Source organism: Indicator indicator, chromosome 5, assembly GCF_027791375.1.
Source record: "Indicator indicator isolate 239-I01 chromosome 5, UM_Iind_1.1, whole genome shotgun sequence".
In the NCBI taxonomy this organism is placed as follows: domain Eukaryota; kingdom Metazoa; phylum Chordata; class Aves; order Piciformes; family Indicatoridae; genus Indicator; species Indicator indicator.
This window is the reverse complement of record NC_072014.1, coordinates 43800699-43818187: the sequence shown is the minus strand read 5'-3', so window position 1 is coordinate 43818187 and position 17489 is coordinate 43800699. Positions and strand designations below refer to the sequence as shown.

Here is a 17489-nt window from a genome sequence, read left to right as displayed (position 1 = left end):
AGACTCAACACCACCACACAAACTGCTACAGAATATATCAACAATGCAGGCTTGAGAAGGGAAACAGAAGGACAAACTCATCAGAGATTAGTTTATTTTCTTTCTCCTTCTACATGTCACCCATTTATGGCATCATCCCACATAATATAGAGACTGCTGATAAGAAAAGCAGAGCAATGTTAATGTATTTAATGAGACATTGGCTGAATAAACATCCTTTGATACATCCACATTACCATTAACAGCATTATGCTCAACTGAAATGGAAGCAGTGTTTTGAAATAATTAAGTTTTATTTTCATTTATCCACATATTAAAATTTCATGAAGTTCTAATAATAATATATAAAAAGATAATCCATAAGTTCCACAAAACTACACACATGCTTATCTTTATAGACTCTGCAAGACTCCCTTATTTTATTTAACTGCTGAAACACAAGTAGGATTCAGATTTCCAGTGGTGAATTCTTTAACCCTCTCAAAGTGTCAGTAACTGTCTCATTGTTGCCATATTCCTTTAAAAAGCCCAAGGTACCTGGCTGAAGAAGCCTCCAGAGCTGTGATATAGAATCACAAAATTGTTAGGGTTGGAAGGGACCTCAAGGATCAGCCAGTTCCAAGCCCCCTGCCATGGGCAGGGAAACCTCACACTAGATCAAGTTGCTCAGAGCCACATCCAGCCTGGATGCAAAAAACTCCAGGGATGAGGCTTCCACCACCTCCCTGGGCAACCTGTGCCAGTGTCTCATCACCCTCATGGGGAAGAATACCTTCCTAACATCCAATCTGAATCTCCCCTCTTCTAGTTTTGCTCCATTCCCCCCAGTCCTATCACTCCCTGACACCCTGAAAAGTCCCTCCCCAGCTTTCTTGCAGCCCCCTTCAGATACTGAAAGGCCACAGGAAGGTCTCCTCGGAGCCTTCCCTTCCCCAGACTGAACAGCCCCAACTCTCTCAGTCTGTCCTCATAAGAGAGGTGCTCCAGCCCTCTGCTCATCCTGGTATCTTAACAATTTGCTTCATTATTATTAATGTGGCAGTGACAGATTTCATTTGCTGCTTTTAAAAGCCATCATTTAACCTCCTTCATGGAGACAAATAATTCAAATAATTCTCTGTTTCTGTCTAACTCTTTTCCAGCTCTGTGTAATGAACATGTTGCATTGAGCTTTAGGAGGTGATCTTGATGAACAGCTGAAGCAATCACTATAGAAGGAGTATCAACTCTGAATTATGCATCTGTACTATCTTATGGTTAGCTTGGTCCATTAACAAAATATTTCCCTTCTGACAAAAAAAAAAAAAAATTAAAACCTTTTGAAGCTTGGGATGTGGCTAAGAGTGAGTCAGTTGCAGCCAGAGGTAGGGTAGTACCAAGCTGTTCCAAGACAATGAGCCCTTGGCCAAACTGCTCAAAGCCTCATCCCACTTGGCCTTGAATGCTTTCAGGGATGTGGCCTCCATCACCTCTCTGGGCAACCTGTTCCAGTGTCTCCCTAGCCTCACACTACAGAATTTCTTCTGTCTAATCTGAATCTCCCCTCCTCAGCTTGAAACCCATACCCTTCATCCTGGCACTAGACTCCAGGATAAAAAGTCACTCCCTATCTTTCTTAAAGGTCCCCCTTAAGCAATGTGAGGCTGCTATAAGAACTCCCCTGAGCCTTCCCTTCTCCAGGTGAACAATCCCAACTCTCTCAGCCTGTTCAGACAGAGGAGGTGCTGAACCATGCTATCATTCTACAAAATGTTGACCTCAGCCCTGAGTCAGGAAGTGTAAGCTCTCCAGCTGCTGTTTGACTGCAGGCATGATGCAAGCAGCAGATTGGACCCTACACAACCTGATGTCTTCTACTGAGTGCATTCAGGATGGATGGTTCATGAGGGTGTATCATAAAGTGGGAAACACACTTTGCCTGTGCCTCTCTCTGCATAAGCACTCTCAGAGGTTCCACCTCAACACCACGAGACACTGCTTTATGGTGAGGAAGCAAAAGAGCAGGCTGCTCAGAGAGATGTGGAATCTCCTTCTCTGGAGACATTCCAAACCCATCTGGATGTGTTCCTGTGTGACCTCCTCTGGGTAACCCTGCTCTGGCAGGGGGGTTGGGCTGGATGATCTCTGGAGGTCCCTTCCAAGCCCTACCATTCTGTGATTTAGAACTATTTGCCATTCCCCAGTTCAAGGCACAGAATGGTAACCTGCAGCAGGGGTCTGATTTTTGAACAAAAGCCACTGCAGTTTAACAGATAATATGGAGACACATTTTATGAAAGGAGCATTGCCAGGGGAAGTGTTTCCAGCTACAGTAGGAAAAAAAAAAAAAAAAAAAAAAGAAACAACCCCCAAACCTCCAAACATGAATTTCATACTCCAAACCCTTTCCTGGGGTCTAGTACTGATTGCAGTCACAAACACCTGCAGTCTTCTGCTGTATCTAAAATCCCTTTGTTACACTTGGACTGAAATGCACCAAAAATAATCCTTTCTTTTCATTTTTTCTTTTCTCCTAAAGAAAGGAACTTCAGTTTTAGAGTTTCAGCGAAAGCAACAGCTTGTGAGATCTCTACATCCACTTTGAGTGATTGCAACTGCATGAAAACGGTTTCTGTTTTTTAGGTAGTTTGGGCCTTAAATGACACAAGAAATGAACTTTAATGAGTCTGTATGGCTGACTGCAGGAATTTCAGCTAGGGACTTACACTCAAATACATCAAATTCATCTGTATGGAATAACATGCACCATGTTAGCAGAATTCTATGTAAATTCATTCAGCTAAATTTATTTCAGCAGCACCAGTGCCTTGACAGAGAGCACACATTTGGGTCATTAGCCATTATGTGAACTAATCACAGGAGAAACTCTGCGGTGGGTAATTGGAGATGATAAGTATGGGGAAAAGAAGGTCTTTGCAATCTGCCAGTACTGCAAGGCAATTCTCCCTGCCATAAAAAAACACTCCAGCTTGGGAGCAGGAGTGAAATACCTATGCACGTTCATGGATCCTCCTTTGCATATGAACTAGTTTCAATCATATCTCAGAAAGACTCTGCAAAAGACCTCTCAGAGGCATCCAACCCTTGCAATACTGCTAGAATCAGATATTCCAACAGGCACACAGTGTCAGGGTAACAACCAGAGAAGTCAATTCTTACACAGCTTACTAACTGTAAACCTGTACAATTTCATCGAACTGTTATTGACCAGAAAGAAAAAGAAAGAAAAGAGGAGGAAAAACAAAGGCAAAAAAAAAAAAAGGGCAAATCTGTTAAGGATTGTAAGGCTCTTTTTTTTTTTTTTTTCCCTAAATGTGTTAAGGTTTAAATAAAAAAGCTTAATTTTATTTTGAGTTTTATAATGTGTTCAAGTCTCTGTATTAGGGCATTTCCCCCAAGAGTCAGCAGGCAAGGCAAATCTGATAATAAGCACTGTTTAAAGAGTACCCCTACATTTACACTGAAATTCAGTCTTCTTTACCCCTCCACCCTTTTTTCCTTTTTTTTTTTTTTTTTTTTTGGTGTTTTATAAAGTCTGTTTGCAGAAGCATTCAACTGGAAACAATTTATTTGGTTTTGGGTAAGCCTTAAGTAAATATTTTTTTCTTAATCTGTGTGCCTCTGTGCATGATTTATGTACTGTCCTGTTTTCAAATACCCAATTGTGTTTGCAGATAGTTATTTGTGGATCCATGCAGTTTGTTTAATACCAAGTGGGAGAGAATCACAATTACTGCTGGTTTGCCATTCAAAGCTTTCAATTTATTTCCCAGCCTCCCAACTGGAAATGCCTTCAGTTTCCTGCAGTACAAATGCTATTGCAGACACACACTCATCCTTCCCTTGCTTGACAGACCTTGCACTAAAATTGAATACTTGTTACATCTTGCAGATAATTCCAAACCAGACTTCTACAAAAGCTGATTTCCCTTCCACTGTATTTAAATTTAGCCTCCTTCAGCAAATTCACTGAGTGGTGTACAAAACACGATGGCTTTCACATTTAATGCTCTCCTCTATAAAAAGCACTATGACAGCCTTCTGCTGTAGAGTGACAGAGTCAAAGAAAGCAGGAGTAAAAAAAAGGGCATTAAAAAAGAAATTCTAATTTCAGGAAAATAATCAGGGTTGCTACTGAGCCATGATGGGGAAGAGATAGGAGGAAGATAAAGTGCAGTTTTGAAATGAGTGACCCAAAGAAGGAATGGAAGATTATGATCAAATATCTGAGGTCCTGAGAACAGATAACAGTGATTCATGCTAAGAGAAAGCATGGAGAGAAAAGAAGATAAATGTGGTAGGAACAGAAGGCCTGTTGGTTGATAATCTTCTTTCCCTCCTAAAATATAAAAAAAATAAAATATTAGAAGATGTTCTACAAAGGGAGAGGAACCTTTCTAAAGGCATGGAAACCTCTGGAAAACATTGTCTCAATGAGGTGAGAATCATGAGCCAGCAAAACGAAAACTTAGGGACAATTTCAGATCCAGAGCATAGACTCTAAGTCCTGAGAACTCAACGTGAATAATACCTAGAATCCCTGATTTTCAACACCAGGAGGAGGCAGAAACCAAACTCGAGGTGATCTGAAACTGAACAGGGTGAAGGAAAATAGAAGCATGAAACTCAAAGCTGTGGTCAATATCCTCCTTACTGGGGCTAGAAACAAAACCAAAAGCTAAAGGAGCAGTTGGAGATGTGTTGGTCTGCAGTGATAAGGGACACCAGAGAAATTCTTGAACTACATCAATTCAGTGTGTTCAGGCATTCCACCAGCATAAGGTAACAAACAGGAGAAGCTAGAGCAGAAAAATGTAACACAGTGACCTCATTTCTCCTCACTAAGGCAGCTGTCCTGTACAGCCTCACTGCACATACTCACTCATGAGAAGAAGAAATAAATCATTCCTAAGGAAGCTCCTTCTTGGATAGGTAGTGCAGAACTAGGTTCAAAGATCACTTGAGCACATCAGATTACTTTCCCTTAGCAGAATGAATAATTCTGGAGCTAAGTTTACAAACGCATGATGCAAAAATTCCCAACCAACCAACAGCAAACCAAAGCCACCCAACTCCAGCTGCTAAACTCCCATTTTGGAGAGCTTCTGTTACAAAAAGGCGGAGCTAACGGTTGGTGGAGGTTACTTACAGAACTGGCACCTGTCTCCCGTATACTCAGGCAGGCAGCTGCAGAGGGGCTGGTTGCCGGCGGTGACACTGCAGGAGCCTCCGTGCTGGCAGAAGCGGTGGCAGACGGTCTGGTTGCAGGTGGGCCCCGTGAAGCCCAGAGCACAGCTGCAGGTAGGCCTCCCTGTTCCCAACAGAGAAAACTGCTTTGTGAGAGGAAGAAACACACATCAAAACAACCAGCAGCACTTCAAAGATAGGTGTATCACAGACGCATAGAAGAGAATCCCAGAATGGCTCAGGCTGGAAGGGACCTCAGAGCTCATCTCCTCCACCCTCCCTACCATGCCCAGGGACACCTCTCAACCAGACTCAGCTGCTCAAGGTCTCATCCAGCCTGGTCTGCAGCACCCCCAGGCAGGAGGCAGCCACAGCCTCCCTGGGCAGCCTGTGCCAGACTCTCACCACCCTCCTGCTCAAGAACTTCTTCCTCAGCTCCACTCTAACCCTGCTCTGCCTCAGCTTCAAACCATTCCCCCTTGGCCTGTCTCTAGAAACCCTCAGCAAAAGTCCCTCTGCAGCCTTCTGCAGGATCCCTTCAGGTACTGGCAGGCAGTTCTAAGGTCTCCCCAGAGCCAACTTTTCTCCAGGCTGAACCCCCCCACAGCAGCAAGTTTTAATGCATCAGCCCAACTAGATTTGTCTAGACATAGGCAAAAGATGCCTTTGCAAACACTGCTGGAATTCAGAAGGTTTAAAGTTAGCACTGTAGATATGGACAAGTCAAACCCTGCATTTAACACAGGTGCATGCATGGTCCTTGGGTCTTTATTTGGGAATTATTTTAAAAGATGGCCTTAAGTGGGCATTTAAGACATGACTGAGGTCTTCAGATCATGCTGCCAGGCTGGGTTCCTCCAGTTGCAGATTACAAATGTTGGTATAATCAGCACCGCTGCCTCCTCAGAATGACCTCCACCATTCTGCAATCTACAAACCTTTCCATATAGTGACACCAGTATGGAGATATTTACCAATGCACCAACAGCCAGCTTTACACAGCAGGTTTTAATAGCCCACAAATATTTGTGTTGGTCTCTTTTGTCATCCTACCACTCACATCATAATACTGTAAAATAAAACTTCCTGCCTTGCATCAGCCCAGAGATGCCTGCAAGGTCCATATTCAATGCCTGGAAAGCAGTGAACCCTAGGGGATGAACATTAGCACAAAATGAACTTCTCCTCCATAGCCTCCTTCCAAAGGGTTTAAAACCAGTGTTTAAACCCTAATGTGTTTCTCTTCTATGATTCTTCACTATTTTAATTCTCCCAATTTCTTTCCTTATCTAATCCTCACGTCTAAAGGATTTATAGCTTTGTTACAATTTGACTGCTTTATTAAACTCTTCCACCTTGCTCTGACTTTTTTATTAAGGCTTATCTCCTTTAAACCAAACTTCTAGATCCCATAAATGCTTTTCCATCTCCTGATTTTCTTTTTTATCTCATTTGCAATCTTCTTTTCAATTAAATGACCAATGGAATGTCCAACACGCCATTCCCTTTCTCATTTCCTAATAATCCATCCCCATTCTTGTTTGTCACTTACAAAACATCACTTTGTTTTCATTCATCTTTTAGGGTTTTCTTTAAGGAAACAGACCAAGTTTAACACTTTTCTTCCTCCTGGTTCCCCAGTAAGGGAAGAGGCTAATCAGGACCTGAGGACACTTCTGAAATAAAGGGGCAGACTGGATAGTCTTCATTTGAATGATGAGGAACCCAACCTGGTGGCAACTACAATCAAGAGCTTAGCTGGGTTACTGCAGCATGAGGGACAGCTGACAGGCAAAGACTCATCCCTTTGAGGGAAGCCACAGAAATGCTGTACTGCTGAGTGAAGGATTGTGCATGGGCTGTCAGCAGGCAAACAGCAAAGAGGTATCAGGCAGAACAGGAAAGCCATGTACATAGACTACAGAAAACCCAAATAGTAACACAAGTGACTTACAAAAACAGTAAAAGGCTGAAAACAGAGATGGGAGAACTAAAAATGTCTGCTCTTCAGCGGGGGCACATCAGTATCAGCAGCTAGAGCAAATCTGGGAAAGGCAGGCAGCTAACTGGCTGCTGTAAAACTAAGGCACATTTCCTTGGTAGCTGTTCTTTGCCAGGGATGGCAAACTTTGCCAGGATGGGCTACGTGCTTCCTAAGTGCTGAGGTCAATCAGAGCAGCAAGAGCACTACAATGATGCACTCTGCGTATGAGGCAGAAGTCCTTTGGGCTGGCACCAGAGGCTTCAACAGGAAAAGCAGCCTATCAGATTGAATTGTTGGCAGCCCTATCAATATACTGATAGGACCATGGAATCTGAGAGAGATCAGAGACCCGCAGGGAATACCTTTATGATGAGAGACTCCAGCTGTCCCTGCATTTACACCTGCAAAACATCACACACCACCACCAGGCAGAAACAAACCTCTTACCTATGGACAGTCCTACTTCATGGAGGGGTGAGCACAGGGAGAAGCTATGGTTGACTTGAGCCTGACTTGGTTTAAAACATACAGAAGAGCCCAAATCCTAAGTAGTCAAATGAAATAACATTTCAGGGTTAGTTTTCCATAATAACTCTCTCTCATTTTCATCCTGGAAGTCCCTACCATTGCCTGAATCCCTGGTGCATTCTGGCTAGGTCACTTCCTTGCTACCCTTCAGTGTTTCCTCAGTTTAATATCATGTCTGCTGTAGGTATCCCCAACTACCTTCACATCTGCCTCCTGATGGCTTTTACCACAGATGAAAAATGTGCAACTCCTCCTACCTTTATTTCAGTTTCTTCTCCCCTTAGCTTGATGTCTCATTAATGTAGATCAAACTAAACATTCCACAAACCCCACAATTCACAATTTCTTCTTTGTTTTAATACTCTTCATTTATTTAATATCATCTTCATTGGAGAACTTTTCAGTGCAAGTGAAGCACCCTGATTTTTTTTTTCATGCAGAACGATTTGTTTGTTATTTTCCTTCCCTTCCTTCTTGCTCTTCTCACACAAAACCCTCCACATAATTCTTTTCTTTTCTATGGTTTCTATTTTTAGCTATGCTAATTCAAAGTGTTTTGCAAATCACCCTAAAGGCCATCAGATCAGTTAGTCTCTTCCTCTAATGAGTGCAGCAGGAACAAACCCATTGACCTAAAAATAGCTCCAACCAGTTCAATATGCATCAGCCTGGTTATTCATATCTGTCCCCTGTGATTCACACATTCGATCAAAGATGTTGAGCTCAGATGTTAGCACAGAGTCTTTTTGGTTTTCCTCATGTACACACTGGTATTGAAATGTCTGCCCCCAAGCCAGGTGGGGTTCACATCATCTTTCATCTCAATCAGTCTTTCTAGAAGAAAGGATAAAACAGAATAGTGATAGAACATAGATCTGGAGGTCTGAAACCGGTTTTTATTATTAATGCTCCTCTATTTGTTAAAATGATGGGCCACTGATATTTTCCTGGTTTGTAGGAAGGATTATTCTATTCTTTTCTAATGCAGGCTGATAAATATGCCAAAGTGCTGACAGCTCTATGAAAATTTAATGTGCCAGAGCCTAAACTCTGTTTTTACCACTCAATTTAACCTGACTTTTAGTACTGCTAATAGTTCACTACCTATTTATACACAGACTGCTGGCACCTAAAACACTACTAAAAATGACATTTTCATCTATCTTATTCTCATCAATTATTTCTGATGCCAAAGGGTTCCAAGAACAGTTTATTAAACCATGGCAAACAATGCCCTAAGGTTTGGTAGCACAGAACCAGAACATGGATTGATGTCTGCAAGGGAAATAATCACATTAACCAAGATGTCACATATGTCACTAGCAGCCACTGCCACACGGTAACCTCACACACAGACAACTTCAGCATTCAGACTGGTCAGGCAGTTTCAAGATTAGAGCTGGACACACACAGACATAAAATTGTCACAGCTCCTGCCCTTCACCACCACAGAAACATTAGCAACACATTACAGGACACAACAAATATTAATAAAGAAAGTGGTTTGTGGAGTGTTAAACTTCTTAAAATGTAGCTAACCAGCTTTGGGTGCACTTTATGCAGAAATGAGCAAAAATCCTTTCCTGAAAGAAAACAAAAAAAATGTGGTTTGAGCTGTTTTGTGGCTGGCTCCTCCTGCCTGGGGGTGTTGCAGGCCAGGTTGGATGAGACCTTGAGCAGCTGAGTCTGGTTGAGAGGTGTCCCTGGGCATGGTGGGGACGATGGAGGAGATGAGCTCTGAGGTCCCTTCCTGAGCCTGAGCCATTCTAGGATTTGCTGTCTGAGAAGACTGCCTTGTTTTCTTCTGCCTCTAACAGATGAGCATCCAAGCTTTCATCTCTCCTCCTCTTTCTTTACTCTCTCCCCTAACATCATCAGCTCAAGACACGTTTCCTATTCAATTACCTGTGCTGAAAAATGTTGTCAGAGTGTCCAGGAGGCCAAGGTGGCAACACATTGTCAGCATCTCAGCTGTAAATGTTCCAATTTCCAGACCACAGTCACAACACCCAGAGAGTAAGCAGCACACCCTCTGTGTGCAGGACTTCTCCTCTCTCACTGCTTCACCATGGATGTGCTGGCACTGGCCTCCTCCCTGCCTTTAAGCCTATACATGCACACAGTGAGTTCATGTAAGTGGAAATGAATGCATGCATTCCCTGAACTGATTTTGTACTTACAAGTCTAAAGAAATAAATTGCAGAGAATTCATTTAAAAAGTGTCTGTTAAGAGACATTAAAAAAAAAAAAGATAAAATAGAAATAAAAAGAAAAGAAAAACTTTTAGGAAGTAAGTGCCTGAAAGCAACTACCATGTGAAGATTGTTTGTGTAGCCTCTCTTAAAAATAAAATAATAAAATACAATACAATGAAATAAGCTACAATAAAATAAAATAAAAATTAAATAAATAAAAATTTAAAGAAATAAAAAAATAAATAAATTTAAAATTAAATAAATTATAATAAGAACAAAATAAAACAAAATATAATAATCAAATAAATGAAAATTAAAATTAAATAAATTAAAATTAAAATAAATAAAATAAAATTTAAATAAATCAAAATAAGAATTAAACAAAATAAAAAAAATCAAATAAATTAAAATAAGAATTAAATTAAAATGAAAATAAATAAAATAAAATTTAAATAAATTAAAATAAGAATAAAATAAATTAAAAGAAAAATTAAATAATTAAATAAATAAAAATTAAAATAAAATAATTTTACACATTTTTGTCTTAATTCCAGACCTGACAAACCTAGAAAATTCTCCTCTATTTTCCCCAGTGTTCTGCCCAGAATTTCTTCAATGAAAGGAGAATGCTTTATGGTCAGCCTAGGACACAGGAAGTCCCTTTTGGCAGGGATGAAATGCATTTTCCTTTTATCTGACAAAGAAGGAGATGATAGACATCAGAATTCTACAGTGTTCAACTAGGTTTTGCTTTTAGAGGCTGCAGTTACTCCTACTTTGCCCCTTTTATTTACTATACAATATTTTTGGTTTATATATTATTTTGCATATATTATTTTATTTATATATATATATATATATATATATATATATAATTTTATTTGCTATGACACAGCAAATAACTTTTAAACCACCTTCCAAAATAGCTAATAAATATTTTGTTGCACTGAAGATATCCAGGTGATGTATTTGGGGAATTTAATCACATATCTTAAGCTCCTATTTAAGTGTTGTTGTTAAGGAACAGAACACCCAGGAGATTACCTCTGATTGATGGCATTGCCCAAATGGCAGAGCAGAATGAGGTGTTTTGGAGGACCACAGAGGGTATTTTGAACTTGGAAAAAGAAAAAATTGTAGTGAAACAGCACTGGTTTTGAAAACTTTCTGAAAGTTTTAAAAATGAGAGGCTCCAGATGAATTCTTGTGCCACGACACAGATTATTTACGTCTGGGCTGCAAACAAGGATAATTTCCATATCACAATGTGTGGCTTTAGGTTTTCTGTAGCAATATGTAGATTTAATTCCACATCTCACTTCCTGTCACTATCAGAGAAAGCAAGGTGGCACTGCACCAGCCTGCTGCGTTACCATGTCTGCTGCATTGGTTCCTAGCAGCTTGTGAGAAGCACAAGAATTTCTGGGTGGCTGATGAACCATAATGAGCTTGCCTGAACCAACAGTGGTGGGGAGCAGCTCTAGCACTGTTCATAACCAGTAGGTGAGCTGAATGGGCTCAGGCTCACAGACAGACACTCTCTGTGTGTTGGGAAAGGAAGGAGAATGGAACCACCTTCAAACACTGTAGGAGAGTCTCAAAGGCTGTTCTTAATCAAGGCTGCCTGTGGTTGTGTCCAGCCCTGGAGCCCTCAACACAGGAAGGACATGGACCTGATGGAGCAGGTCCAGAGGAGGGCCACAAAGATGAGCAGGGGGCTGGAGCAGCTCTGCACTACAAGGACAAGCTGAGGGAGCTGGGGGTGTTCAGCCTGGAGGAGAGAAGACTCTGGGGAGACCTGATAGCAGCCTGCCAGTACCTGAAGGAGGCTACAGGAAGGCTGCAGAGGGACTGTTCTCAAAGGCCTGCAGGGACAGGATGAGGGGCAATGGTTTGAGATGAGAGCAGAGCAGATTGAGATTGGATGTGAGGAACAAGTTCAGCACCAGGAGGCTGCCTCAACACTGGAACAGGTTGCCCAGGGAGGTGGTTGAGGCCCCACCCCTGGAGATACTCAAGGTGAGGCTGGGCAAAGCTCTGAGCAACCTGATCTATTAGATGATGTCCCTGCTGAGTGCAGGGGGGTTGGACTGGGTGACCTTTGTAGGTCCCTTCCAACCCAGACCATTCTATGATTCTGTTGGGACCCTTAGACCAGCTACAGACCAGAGCAGAGTGCCTTGACTGCTCACCCCTTCCCACAGACCTCGTCCTGGTGACAAGCTGATGCAGCATCACCCTTTAAGACTACTGAGGCTGATGTGACAGTGAACAGATCCCTCACTGTCAGTGTTTTCAGTATGCACCCCCACATCCCCAAAACAACTTATTCTGTTTATAAAATAGAACATAAAACAATATTTTTTTTAGGTATAATTATTTCCTGAGACTACTAAATCAATTTTCACTTAGTGAAAAGAAAATAGCAAGAAAATAACAACATTTTAACTCTCTTTTATACAAACATCACAATATTGCATAGTTAGACACAGTCTGTGCAGTTAGCACAGTACAAATATTTATCTAATTTTTGTCACATCAAGTTAATGTGCCCAAGACATTTGGTAAATTGCAGCTCCAACATCTTTGCTTTGAACTGTAAGGAGCAAGGAAGTGCATTTTTAAGGCAACATCCAATGTTTTCCAAATTCCCATTCATTTGGCTTACTAGAATGTATTCATTATTATACCCCAACTTTTAATTACACATCTCAGATGTGTACTTTTAATTAAGTGATGACATTTTCTTCCTTCTACTATTGTAGCTCCACACAACTGTCATAAACTTATAAATTTTAATTAAAGCTGCCCCAATCTCCAGCTATATAATGTTCACACAGGAATTTGCCAAAAGGCTTAGCAGTAAGTAAACCAACAATGAATAATCCCTGAATTGCCAGTGGGATTTGTTTAACAAATTAACATTTGTGTGCAGATAATGAGGTTCCACAACTTAACATATTCAGCAAAGATTTAGCACAGTCATGTTTTAAAAATTGAGTAATACTCTGCAATTTACTTAATTAGTTATCACATTACTGCTGTAAGTTAGAGGGGGAAGGAGAACAGAATTTGCACACTCACTGGAACACACACGGTCACCAGGAAAGGGTTTCATGTCCTGCATCATCCAGGGTACCACTCCACAGCAACCCAGGATGGGGGATGATGAAATTAGAGCAGCCCTGCAGAGAAGGATTTGGGGATGCTGGTGGGGGAGAAGCTGGACAGGTGCCAGCAATGGGCACTGGCAGCACAGAAGGCCAAGGGTAGCCTGGGCTGCATCCAGAGCAGTGTGGCCAGAGGGGGGATCCTGCCCCTCTGCTCTGCTCTGGGGAGACCTCACCTGAAATCCTGTGTTCAGCTCTGGGGTCCCCAACACAAGAGAGAGATGGACCTGTGGGAGAGGGTCCAGAGGATCAGAGGGCTGGAGAACCTCTGCTCTGGGGACAGGCTGGGAGAGTTGGGGCTGTTCAGCCTAGAGAAGACTCCAGGGAGACCTTAGAGCTGCATTCCAATACCTGAAGGGGCCCGACAGGCAGGCTGGGGAGGGACTCTTCAGAAGGGGCTGTGGGGATAAGACAAGGGGCAATGGTTTGGAGCTGGAGCAGGGCAGAGTTAGGTTGGACATCAGGAGGAAGTTCTGCACAGTGAGGGTGGGGAGACACTGGAACAGGCTGCCCAGGCTGTGGTTGAGGCCCCATCCCTGCAGACATTCAAGATCAGACTGGATGTGTCCCTGGGCAGCCTGCTCCAGCTGGAGGTGTCCCTGCTGAGTGCAGGGGGTTGGACAAGATGACCCTTGAGGGTCTTTTCCAACCCAAAACAATCTGTGAATCATTTTATTGGTAGCAGAATATGACAAAAGGTTTGTTTTCAGGATATCTCTTCCTTGGGTTTTGAGCCAGAAGCCAACAGTAAAGAAATTCCCTGCCTCCAAGGAAAGGTCCCTAGCAGCAGGGACTCAGCAGAGGCTCATCTCCTTGTGGGGCTGAATTTGCTGGCAGTCCCTAAGCTTTGAAAGGGTGTGGGTGCAGAATAGCATTCAGAGCACTGCATGGGAGCTGCCTGAGGTGGGGAGGAGATGAGCACTAAGGACAATCAGGGCTTCTAAGAAAGAGCTGGAATGAACATGAGTCATTTCTATTTTGCAGACAGGGTTTGGATTGGCACTCTCACAGATACATGGCTTCTGCAGCTTCCAGAGGAAAAACTGCAGCATTTTCAGTACAAATAATTTATTTTTTTTTAAAAAGAGAAAATTGGGAAAATCTCTGCAACTCAATCGTGTCAGTTTGATCAGCCAATTGTATCATGAATCCAAGCTGCAACTGCTGCTCTTTGAGAGGCTGGTGTATGGGAGGTTCTGAGCATAGACAGGAGAAGAAATTAAGATGACCTTGAACTGAATTGACTTTAACAGAGTACTTTTATACTCTCCAGAAGCAGGAAAGAATTCTCCATGCAAGAATATAAAATGCAAGTTATCTACTGCTGGTGGACAGATCAAAGTGGTAGGATGTGATATTCTAACTCAGAACACAATGCTTAAGTCTAAAAATCACTAAGGAAAACCACAAATGCTGCTCTCAGGGCACCTCTTTATTCCTGCATGCACCAATGTGCAAGTTAAAGTACGACGGACACTAATGGCTCCCAGATGAACCTGACAAAGCAGAGCAACCCCAGAGGCACCTCTGCCTTGAAGGCTGAGACCACAAGAAGGAAATGAGTGAATGCTGCTCTGGCCTGGCTTTCCCACCCTGATTTCCATCTGGGAAGATTGTGGAGCCCTGCAGCTGAGCATGCACTCCCTGCACAGAGGGATGCTCAGTGATAAGCTCTGCACAGTGGTGTATGAGACTGGAAAGAGGAAATGCTTGCTGCAGAAACAATTGAGGAACTGAGCTTTGCTGATTTAGTTACAGTATTTGATGCTTTTGGGGTGTCCTGCTTAGCTTCCTTCTGTAAAATACACAATGGCCTTAGTATAGCATGGGTTAGATTGGAGCAGGATAAGAGGACATCTCACTGCTGTGCTGCTTTGTTTCAGTAACACAGGATTTATGGCCTGACGGAGTCAAGAAATACAGCCTGATAAGAAAGAGAGATTTCTTCTTAATAGAATATTTACAGGGTCCAGGGGCTAGGCATGCAAGGCAGATGAGAAATGGATCATTTGAAAGTCTTGTCTGGCATGCTGGATGGAGTCACTATGATGTAGAAAGATGAATGGCTTTTTTTAAAACTTCTCCAGCACCTGGAAGTTATGGCAGCACCTCCAAGGTGTGGCTGCTCTCATGAATTGGAAATGGCAGACAGGAAATCAGGAAAAACTGAAATATATTATTAAAAAAATGATTATTCTAGAGGGGTGGACACAGTACAGCAGAATATTCCTACCAGCAGGTATGCCCAGTGAGAGTCAGCAGACCCAGCCCTGTGCCTGTCTTGGCACATTTTGGCCACCTATGGTAAACTTTAGCTGCAATTAAAGATTCAGATACTCAAAAATCAGGCATCTGAAGAGTAAGATGTGGACTGTGGTGACTTCCATGCTGGCTCTCCTGATATCTTTTTGGTGCAGGCACATTATCCTCTTGGAGCAAAAGCAGAAACAAGCCTCACGCCTGCATCTCCAGGCCCTCTGTAGCACTGGGGCCACCATTCACAATTTAGTACATTGTAGAATCTACTTGGATCTCTCTCCTTGACTCACTGGTGACCAAGCCTGCCACACTATTTCAGCAAGGCTGAGAGATTGCAAAAGCTGGATTTATCAGGGAAAAACAAACCAAAATCCAAACACAAACCAAACACAAACACAAACCAAACACAAACCAGACCCAAACCCAAACCAACCCCAAACCCAAACCAACCCCAAACCCAAACCAAACCCAAACACAAACCAAACCCAAACACAAACCAAACCCAAACCCAAACCCAAACCCAAACCAAAACCAAACACAAACACAAACCAAACCCAACCCTAGATGAGAGCATGGATGTGTGAGCACAGCAAGTGTCAGCTGCTGGCAAGGACAACAGGAGTTGCTTGGAGGCGAGAGAGCCCTGTGGCTCCTGCCAGAAGCAAAGGATTAAATACAGCTCTGGGCACAGAGCTGAGTTCTAGCAGCTCCAGTAACTAGTTTTGCAAAGGCTTCTAGCCCCACCAAAGTGTTGGTTAAATGCCAGGCATGCAGAGATGTGGGAGTAAACATCCTCTCTTCAGATGACAAGGAAGATTTGCGCATCATTTAAATCACCCATGACTTTCATTCACTTGCATGTCCTCACTAAACATGTATTGATCTCACTGCATTGATAAAAATCTCTGCTTATCATTTGTGTCAGCAGTTCCACCAGCTGCTAGAAGCAGTTTCAAGTATAATTAATCAACTTCAAGTACAAGTAATTCTCATTTTCTCACACTTAGTCACTATTAGTGATGTTAACTATGAACAACGTCATTAACCCAGAGATGGGAACTGAACCATCCTCTGCTTGGCACACTCATAGATTTGCAGTCACTGGGATGGTTGTCAGCAAATCTCAGTAAACAGGAAGAGGCTCCAGAGGAGCCAGCACAGGCACTGAAGCCAGATTACTAAATTACATAAACTGGGCTTAATAAGGAAGGAGAGCTAAAGAAACATGAGATCTAAACCAGCTTTGTCACACAGACTATGACACCTAATTCTGCATCACAGGGAGCGCTCTCTGCACTAACCAGGGACAGGCTTCTGTTCTCAAGTCAGGTGCCTATACTTTGATTCCTTCACAGAGCAGGGTGTTGGTGACTTCATCACACAGGAGAAAATTACTCCCACCATCTTTAGCAGCTGACAGGCTTCTGAGAAGAAGAGACTAGACAGCAAGTTCTTTCCCAGCTGTTCTACTTTCCATCAACTCATTTCTCCCTGAATTAATACATTTTAGAGTACTTCTTATCACACTTTCTAGCCCAAACACTAATTGCATTATGCAAGCTGCAACAGCTTGCATGTCAAGGACAAAGTTCCACTGTCAAATACCCACTTTTTGACAGTTAGGAAAATCTCCCTCAAGATAACAGAAGTAATTTCAAATTCCTTCAGGAAAGTAAAGCTTCTGAGTTCTGACCAACCAAATTTTCCTGGGAATTAGAGGAGTAAAACGTTAATTTTTTGAATTTCAGTAAGACAAAGTGTGGTAATTTGAGGTTCAGGTACATTCAAGACCACCATGAAGACAACATCCTCCAAAAAGACAGAATCCTAAGGGATGGTCCTCGCCATCCCAGGGTAGGGAAGGAAGATTCTGGAAGGCTTTGGCCCAGTAGACTCGGCCTAATTTGTGAATGTATTCATTCTACCTGAATGCCTTCTGTATGTGCATTTGTAAATAGAATTCCCATTTAAACTTCCAACCTAGATGTGCAGCCTTTTTATTTCTACTCCCCAAAAAGGAGTAGAATATCTTTCTGTCCTCTGGTCTGGGGTAGCTTGTGGCTCTAAACCGGGACAGAAAGGTAGAAAATTGAGGCCACACAACTCTGTAATTTAAGGAAATATTTCTCTGTCTACATGGAAAAAATCTGGAGGGAGAAGTGAGAT

The 17489-nt window shown here is 42.3% G+C and overlaps 1 protein-coding gene across 1 annotated transcript in view; it reads right to left on the bottom strand.

Moving 5' to 3' along the window:
* Positions 1–17489, bottom strand: part of LRP1B (LDL receptor related protein 1B) — a 660028-nt gene that overhangs the window by 24575 nt on the left and 617964 nt on the right. Inside the window, exon 84 of the mRNA XM_054381274.1 lies at positions 5150–5311. Coding sequence (XP_054237249.1) covers positions 5150–5311 — 162 coding nt within the window. The remainder of the gene's footprint in view (positions 1–5149; positions 5312–17489) is intronic.